The sequence below is a fragment of the Moesziomyces antarcticus genome (assembly GCF_000747765.1).
Source record: "Moesziomyces antarcticus DNA, scaffold: scaffold_v10017, strain JCM 10317, whole genome shotgun sequence".
NCBI lineage: Eukaryota > Fungi > Basidiomycota > Ustilaginomycetes > Ustilaginales > Ustilaginaceae > Moesziomyces > Moesziomyces antarcticus.
This window is the reverse complement of record NW_014638993.1, coordinates 156987-165802: the sequence shown is the minus strand read 5'-3', so window position 1 is coordinate 165802 and position 8816 is coordinate 156987. Positions and strand designations below refer to the sequence as shown.

The following is an 8816-nucleotide window of genomic DNA, read 5'->3' as shown; positions in this document are numbered from 1 at the left end:
CCTCCCCATCACAGCACATCGCATCACATCACCATGACACACACACGGAGCTTGAGCTTGCACGAGCGGTACAGTGTTGCGAGGCGCAGCGTTGAGTCGCCGTCGATCGTGGCGGCTGCTGCGCTTGTGCACCTCGATGCGGCCGATCAGGCGTTTGCACAGCTGGAGGCGCATCTGGCACAACGCATCGACAGCGCGCTGCTACTCTACCCTCTGCTGGGATACTGCGTCCAATCACCCCGATCTCGCAAGCCTACTTGGGCCCCTATGGCACGCGCACCGACATCGAACGATATCCTGCAAGTAGGACCCACAGTCGATGGGGTGGTTGGACAGAAGATCATGGCACAGGCATTACTGGGGGCTCAGCTCAGCCTGCCCAAGACGAGTGCGCTCGAAACGGGACCGCTGTGGCAAGTTCAGCTGCACCGCGTACAGGCTTCCCAAAGCGCACTCGTGGTGCTGGCTACGGACCATGTGATCAACGATGGACGCGGAACGCTCAACCTCTTTCGCTTCCTCCTCCAGGCTTCGGCCCCGGTCAATGCTCCTGCGGCAGAGATGCCCAAAGCATCGGATGTGGTGTTCGACTTCAAGCCGTCGGTGCGGTACATGCTCGGGATGGTGTGGAAGGAGTTATTGCTGCCTAAACTGCCGCTTCCAGGCAAGTTGGCCACCAAGCTACGTGGGCCCGTATCGTGGCCCCAAGCACCCGTCTCTGCGCAGACGAACGAGGTGGCGCGTTGTCCCAAAGACTGCGCACCAGCGCTCGACATTATGCTCGTCTCGGCGCCACAACTCATCACCAACCTCAAGCAGCTTGCCCACGCACACAATCCGGCGCAGGGGAAGCCAGCCACTCTGCATGCAGTCGTACATACGCTCGCTCTAGCAGCCCTGTATGCTGCCATTGCGCAACCTCTCGAGGCCCACGCTTTGCACAAGTTCGAGATGGTGTTCCGTACAGGTACGCCGATTTCGCTTCGAACCGATGCGCCAGCGTTGCCCGAGGTGTCGGGCAACTATGTCTCGTCGTATACGTGCAAGACCACCCTGCGTGGCAACGTGCCGTTTTGGACCGAGGCCAATCGCTTCTCCACCAAGCTCGCCAGTCCCCGTGGAAGGGATAAGGCAAAACACCATATGGGGATGCTCGCCTACATTCCGGACTTTGAAGGTGATGTTGAGGCATACGCTAATGGATGGGAGAAGTTCTTCGGATCCCGCATGGAGTCAAGCACACCTTTCGATGCCGCATTCACCGTCAGCAACCTCGGCATGATCGACGTTTCCACCCTCCATGGCGAGGGATGGAAGGTGAAGGATGCCACTTGGGCTCAGTCACATACGCCTCAGGGAGAAGCATTCGGAATCGACGTTCTTGGATACAACACCGCAGACCAACAGTGTCTCAGCATCGGACTCTCTTCCCGTCCATCTGCTTTCCAGGATAAAGCTCTCCACAATAGGTTTGTGGCTTACCTCAACCACCTCGTTCGTGCCTTTGCAAGCACACCGGAGCACGAAAAGCCGCAGGATCTCGATCTCGACTCCAACCCTTCCTTTGCAGATATCGCCCTCCTCCTCTACTCGGCCCTCCCCAACGCTTAAACCTCTTCTCGAGCCTTTCACTTGTAGATGCCCGCTTGTTTATACGCCCCGCACGCCGTGCACAAATGGACAATCTTTAGCAGAAGAAAAATCGTGTTCATTCGTGTCTGTGAACCAGTCCCGCGCGCCGTGCCCAGCCCAAGTTGCGCATGCTTCTCTACGCCGCACCTGCAGCTGCGGGCTTAAAAGTGACTTCCGAAAGCGTGTTGAAGGCCTCGCGATAGGCGTCGAGGAGCTGCTTGACGCGCTTCCTCTCGCTGGTCAAGCCCTCGTCCTCGTACAGCAGATCCTCAAAGAGCGCCTCCTTGTACAGGCTCGCCACGAGCCGATTCTGGACGCTCTCGCGGCTAAAGTTGACGAGCAGATGCATGATCGCCTTGGGCACCAGATCCTGGATGCCCTGGCGCACAATGTTAAAGTAGCTCGCTATCAACGAGCGGATCAGCGTCGTCTCGAGCTCCTCGCGGTCCGACAGCGCATACTCGTCCGACGAGATCGGCGTCGCCTCCAGATGCTTGTCCAGCGACTTCATGTCGTACGCCGCCGAGTTGCCCTCCAGCCCCGTGCGCCCCGACATGGCGTTGGGCTTGTGCTCCCGCACCGTGCTGTACTCGGCCAGACGCGCCGCAGGCGCAGGCGCATGGTAGCCACCCAGCCCCGACGCAGGCCCCGCCCCTCCCACGGGCAGCCCGGATGCGCCACCGAAAAAGTAGTTGAGGAACGTGTCCTTGGCTCCTCCTCCGCCAGCGCCCGAGCCGTTGGCAAACGAGCTGCCGGACGCGTGACCGATGGTGTGGTGGCGTCCGCCCTCGGGCGCAGATGCCGAGTGCGGGCGCGAGTCGTGCGAGGTGGAGCTGGAGCGCTCCTTCTTGTCGCGCCTGCTGCCGCCGGTCTTGGAGCTTCCGTTGACGGTGAGGCTGCGCGCATTGGGACCGTTGACGCTATCGGCGTCGTCGTCGTCCGACAGCTCGGCCGACACGTCGGCGGCGTCGTCAAACGACGCCTTGCGCCTCGACGACGACGGGAGCATGGCGACCTGCTTGCGCGCCTGCGTCTCGCGCTGCTCGCGCGCAATGTTGGCCGAGTCGTGCACGAACGCCGGGTGGTTGGTGTTGATGTAGGCCGCCTGGATCTGGATGAGGCTCTGGACGTACTCGGAGGTGGGGCCGAGACGCTCGCGGAGCAGCTCCGAGACGACCTCGATGAGCTGCGCATGCAGACGCGGGAAGCGCTGGAGCTCGGAGCTGGTGCAGTTGTGGCAGATCTTCATGAGCTCCTCGTAGACGAGTTCGACGCAGCGCAAGCTGGGCGGCTCGAGCAGCTTGATCTGGGGCTTGATGAGCAGCTCGAAGGCGGCCTCGGGGACGAAGAGCGAGGGGCGCGGGCCGGTGGAGTTGCGGATGGCGGTGCGGATGTCCTGGACGGTGAGGTTGTGCGTAGGGTTGATGCTGGTGAGCGCGTGGCCAAAGACGTCTTGGAAGATGTAGTAGATGCGCGCGCCTCCGCAGAGCTCCTTGGTGGAGATGTCAAAGGTGGTGCCGTCGATGGAGGCGACAAAGTCGCGCGCAAACTGGGTCATGAGCTTGAGGACGAGCGAGCCGCGGTGCTGGTCGCCGAGGAAGGTGGTGTCGCCGAAAGCGGCGAGCTCCTGCTGGGTCTGGCCCATGAGCGTGTTCAGGCGCGCCTTCATGTCGGGCAGCTTGTCGCGGATGTGGCTCATGAGCACCTGGTTGAGCGTCTTTGCGAGGTACTTTGTGCCGCAGCGGTGTGCGATGTTCTTGTAGGCGGCGTGGGAGCGGAAGAAGTCCTCCTCGGCCCTGCGTGCGGCGAGCATGGAGACGTTGCCGTTGATGTCCTGCTGGGAGCGGTTGACGACGCCGATGAAGCCGAGCTTGAGCGGGTAGACGCGGCCGGTGAGGATGTCGAGGGCGTGGGTGCCCTGGTCCATGAGGTCGAGCTTGGTGAGCACGCCGATGGTGCGGCGGCCCTGCGGGTCTACGGTGCGTGCGAGCTTGAGGCTGTCCGAGTTGGCGAGGTCGACGTTGGCGGGGCTGACGGCGAGGATGATGCAGTTGGGCTTGGAGACGTAGTCGGTGACGAGGTTGCGGATCTGGCGCTCGATGTCGCTGGGCTGATCGCCGACGGGGATCTTTGTGAGGCCGGGCAGATCGACGAGCGTGAGGTTGAGCACGTTGGGGCTGTAGATCTTGAGGTGGATGGGGAGTTTGGAGACGCCCTTGTTTTGGCCTGCTACGCGGAAGGTCTCGTTCTCGATTTCGCGGCGGATCTCGTTGAAGTCGGTGAAGCGCTTGTCGAGGTGGAGGAACTCGCCGTACTCGTCGTAAGTAGGTGTTCTGCCGTTGGCGGCGGACGAGGATGCGTGGGAGCCGCGGAGGAGCTCGGGCTGGGGGCCATCATCGTTGAGGTCGTAGGGGCGCGAAGATGCCTGCTTGGCCTGGTCCTTGGCGGAAGGGGTGTGGATGAGCTGGAGGACGAGCGGGCGGCGGGTGACGATGCCGCTGCCTCGGGGCAGGAAGTCGCGACCGACGATGGTCTCGAGCACACTCGATTTGCCTGCGGATTGGGAGCCGACKACGACGATCTGGGGCAGGTCGACCGAGTCGCCGCCGATGGCGGTGAAGGTCTCCTGGAGCTTGTTGACGACCTGGATGAGGTCTACGTCCATGGTGGGCGAGATGTGCGCAAGGAGATGGGAGGGTCGCTCTAGCTTGAGGAGGAGGCGCGCTTGTTTGCCGCGCTGCTAAGGTCCAGTCGGAGCCGAGGTACGCGTTGGCGCGATGGGATGCGGTGCAGTGCGGTGCGGTGCGTATCGAAGGGCCTTGATGATGGCTGCGAATGCGAATGCTGCACGCCCGACGAGGAAGATGGGTGGGTTTGAGGAGGTGGTGGAAAGGGCGATGTGGATGTGGATCTGCCGCTTGATTGAGCGGGCAAGAGAGGGTGTTGCAGCCCAGTTGACGGGGGAATGCAGGCCAAGCGAGGCGACAAAGAGCTCTGCTGCTGCGCGCCTGGGCGAAGAAAGCAGCGACGGCGACGGTCGGGCTGAGCAGTCGAGTTGGCTCGCTGGCTGCCTCTCTCCCCTCCCTCGCTCCCTCTCATGCCTCTCTGGCGCGTGTGTGTTTTTGTGTTGGATCGAGCGAGCGAGCGAGCGAGCGGAGCGGATTTGTGCGTCTGTGTGCGTATTTTGGCTGCAGCTCGACACGGCATCCAACCAGAGGCTGCGCGCGTGTTGCTCTCTCTCTGCCTTTTCGGAGCTATTTTCAATTTCGCCCATCGCAGCAGTCAGCCAGTCAGCCCGTCAACCCAGTCAGCCCAGCCAGTCGAGCCGTGACCTCATTTCTTCGCAGCACTGCACACGGGATTTTCGGACGGCATTTTTCTCTCGCTCGCTCGCTCGATCCCGGCGTGAAGGAGACCTGTTTTGCTCTAACGGTCGCGCGCTGCGGTCGTCGCAGCCCGACAAGGCCAAAAATTCCTCCCGCTTCCCCCACAGCCACTCTTGGCCTCTCGAGGCCTCACCATCCCCACATTGCACATGCCTCACTCAAATCCCATCTTCAATGCACAGACGCACACTGTCCGACATCTAGCGATACTGTGTATGGATTTCTTTCGGGTTGGGAGGGGAACATGTGCACAGGAGAAAACAGGACCGCGTGGATTGGACGCAGCCCCGGTGCTCACTGTCAAGCCAAGCTCGGCGGACCGTCCCACAGCGAGGCACGTTGGCATTCATCGAGCGAGCGACTAGGGGCAGCGTCGGCCGCAACTGTGAGACGAGCTACCGACGCTCTTGTTCGAGGCAACGCACGCCCACATTTAGGCAAGGAAGCTCTTGACGTGCTCGGTGACGAGCGCCTTCATCTTGCTGAAGAGCTCGTCGCTGGGCTTGCCGGCGGCGATCTCGGCGAGCAGGGCGTCCTCGGTCTGGAGCTTCTCGCGGAACGAGTTCTCCCACTCGACGATGCGGTCGGCGGGGATCGAGTCGATCAGACCGTTGACACCGGCGTAGATGATGGGGATCTGCACCTCGGTGGCCATGGGCACGAACTGGGGCTGCTTGAGCAGCTCCACAAGGCGCACACCACGGTTCAGGGTGGCGCGGGTGGCAGCGTCCAAGTCCGAACCGAACTGGGCGAAGGCAGCCAGCTCACGGTACTGGGCGAGCGAGAGCTTGAGCGAACCCGAAACGGCCTTGTACAGCTTCGACTGGGCAGCCGAACCGACACGCGACACCGAGAGACCGACGTTGATGGCGGGTCGGATACCCTTGAAGAACAGCTCCGACTCGAGGTACACCTGGCCGTCAGTGATGGAAATGACGTTGGTGGGAATGAAGGCCGACACGTCACCACCCTGGGTCTCGATGACGGGAAGAGCGGTGAGCGATCCACCGCCGTGGGTGTCGTTCATCTTGGCGGCACGCTCGAGCAGACGAGAGTGGAGGTAGAAGACGTCACCGGGGTAGGCCTCACGACCGGGGGGACGACGCAGAAGCAGCGACATCTGACGGTAGGCGACGGCCTGCTTGGACAGGTCATCGTAGATGATCAGGGCGTGCTTGCCGTTGTCACGGAACCACTCGCCGATGGCGCATCCCGAGAAGGGAGCGAGGTACTGCAGAGGAGCGGCCTCCGAGGCGGTGGCGGCAACAATGATGGTGTACTTCATGGCGTCGTTCTCCTCGAGCACCTTGACGAGCTGGGCGACGGTGGAGCGCTTCTGGCCGACGGCGACGTAGACACAGTAGAGCTTCTTGCTCTCGTCCTGGCCGTCGTTCCAGCGCTTCTGGTTGAGGATGGTGTCGATGGCGACGGCGGTCTTACCCGTCTGACGGTCACCAATGATCAGCTCACGCTGACCACGGCCGATGGGCACCATGGCGTCGATGGGCTTGATACCAGTCTGCATGGGCTCCTTCACCGACTGACGCGGAAGAATACCGGGCGCTTTGAGCGAGGCACGGCGACGCTCGGCGGCCTCGATGGGTCCCTTGCCGTCGATGGGGTTGCCGAGCGCGTCGACGACACGGCCGAGCATGTTGGGGCCGACGGGCACGTCGACAATCTGGCCGGTACGCTTGACAGTGTCACCCTCACGGATGAGACGGTCCGAACCGAAGATCGAGACACCGACGTTGTCGGCCTCGAGGTTGAGGGCCATGCCGCGGACACCGGACGAGAACTCAACCATCTCCTCGGCCATGACGTTGCGGAGGCCGTAGACACGGGCGATACCGTCACCGATGGTGAGCACACGGCCGGTCTCCTGGACATCGCCGCCAGCGGAGGCGCCCGAGATGCGCTGCTCAAGGATGGAGCTGACCTCGGAAGCGGCTGTTGTGCGGTCGAACAAAAAAAGTATCGAGTGGATGAGGGGGGTGGGATGGTCAGTGGGACAGCGTTCGAAAAGACAGAGGACAGCATGATGCTGGTGGTCGACCTGCACTTACCAGGCTTGGCGGTGGCGTAGGTGCGGACGGCGTTGGCAACCGATCGGCGGGCCTGTGATGAGGACAAGCAGGAGCGGGAAGGCAGAGCAAGGTCAGCGGTGGTGTCCGATTATTTTTTTGATTCGATGGTGAGGTGGGTTGAGATGGGCGGTGACGCCATCGCTTGGATCTGGGCAGCAGCGACAGCTTGGAAGATGCGATGTTGATCGAGAATGTGTTGCAGGACGGCTGATGCGGTCGATTTGGTTGAAAGGGTATCAAGTTTTGCAGTGTCTGGTCGCTGGCTCGATGATCTCCGCTTCCTGCGAACACCCGGCCAGGATGCTCTGCTTGGGTGTCACAGAGGAGCCCGCGACATGGCAAGCACATCGCAGGGTAGAACTGAGAGCAGTGCAGAAGACAGCAGTACCAAAGACAGGTCTACGTCTAGCTTCTGTCGATGATTGCAACGAGCGTTTGCTAAGGGAACCGGGGTGATGCTGATGATGAAGATGATGATGATGATGCTGGCTGTGTTGTTGGGCGTAGTCCTCGACATCGACGAGCGAAAAGCTGTGACGCTGGCGATGGGGGTGCGAGGGCTGTTGATGTTGCAAAGGCCGAGATGGATCGGCGCTCGAGCACCGCATCTTCCAAGCTGGATGTTTGGGTGTGTCTGTGCTGCGGACGATCACGGCGGGACCAAGACGGCAATCATACGTACCACAGGGACGGCGGCCGATCGGGCGAGGTTGGCGGTGGCAATGCCGGCGGAACGAGCGAGCATCGCGGCGACTATGAAGACGGGGGGACGATACGGGAAAGTGGGAGGTGGTGGAAGGGATGCGGATGAGGAGCGAAGAGGGAGAAGGAGGGCGGAAGAGGGGGGGCAGCGAGAAGATTCAGCGCTTGGGCGGCGGCGGCGGGCGCGGGCGAACGAGGGAACGCTGCCCAACCAGAATGGGCAGAAGCCGCCCAGCCTGTGAGACGACCGGAAGGTCACCGCTCTCTCCCTCCCTCTCTCTCTCTCTCTCTCTCTCTCTCTGTGGCTCTCTTGGAGATGCGAGAGGCTGGCGGCTGCCACCGTGCGGCGCGCCGTCGTCTTTGTTGGAAGCTGCTGCTACTGCCTGCTCGCCTACACTGAGCTGGCTCCAACGTCGCTTTCGATCTCAAAAGACTGTCCCCAAACCGACAGAGCCGGGCACTAGCGCAGTGAGTTGAATTGGTTGGATGATTCAACGATTGAATTGCGCTCGACTACAACCGCTTGAAAACGTGAGCGCCAGAATTGTAGTGGCAGCGCCAGTCAAGACTTTTTTTCTCCATTCGAAAATTGGGACGTGCTGCTGCTCCAGAGCCCGGGCGTGGACCAGTTGCTCACGGATCCGAACCACGCTTTCCCCCAGCAAGGTCCAAAGGCGCCGAGCCAAGGCGTGCGCGCGGGCCCTTCGCTTTCGATCAGCCATGGATGGAAGGGCCGGGGCTTCGTTCCGTGCTCTACCGAGCCGACCTTTTCTCACGCGGTGTTGAGGGGACTCTAACATGCTCAACGTGGCCCGACACCTCTGACCGCCAAACCGAGCGCATACGACGTTCCGAAGCTTGATCCAGAGCCTGTCTACACTTTGAGTATGGAAGCGAGCTGAGTGACGTGCTCGATCCGGAGTCTTCGCCACCTTGCCCGCCGCCATCCAGGTCAAAGGAGCACGGTCCGATCACTCGGGAGATGCAGTGTTGCGCTGGGATGCGAAGA

The 8816-nt window shown here is 61.6% G+C and overlaps 3 protein-coding genes across 3 annotated transcripts; 1 reads left to right on the top strand and 2 right to left on the bottom strand.

Annotated features, from left to right (window-relative positions):
• Positions 1-33: 33 nt before the first annotated feature.
• Positions 34-1611, top strand: PAN0_017d5454 (epressed protein; the record flags this gene model as incomplete). Its single annotated transcript, XM_014799029.1, has 1 exon — positions 34-1611. The coding sequence occupies one exon, from the start codon at positions 34-36 to the stop codon at positions 1609-1611; it is 1578 nt and encodes a 525-aa protein (XP_014654515.1).
• Positions 1612-1768: 157 nt separating this feature from the next.
• Positions 1769-4297, bottom strand: PAN0_017c5453 (dynamin protein dnm1; the record flags this gene model as incomplete). Its single annotated transcript, XM_014799028.1, has 1 exon — positions 1769-4297. The coding sequence occupies one exon, from the start codon at positions 4295-4297 to the stop codon at positions 1769-1771; it is 2529 nt and encodes an 842-aa protein (XP_014654514.1).
• A 1154-nt stretch (positions 4298-5451) lies between these two features.
• PAN0_017c5452 (ATP synthase F1 alpha subunit) lies at positions 5452-7850 on the bottom strand (the record flags this gene model as incomplete). The annotated part of the gene is made up of 4 exons (XM_014799027.1): positions 5452-6968; positions 7085-7136; positions 7509-7721; positions 7788-7850. The coding sequence occupies 4 exons, from the start codon at positions 7848-7850 to the stop codon at positions 5452-5454; spliced, it is 1845 nt and encodes a 614-aa protein (XP_014654513.1).
• Positions 7851-8816: the final 966 nt, after the last annotated feature.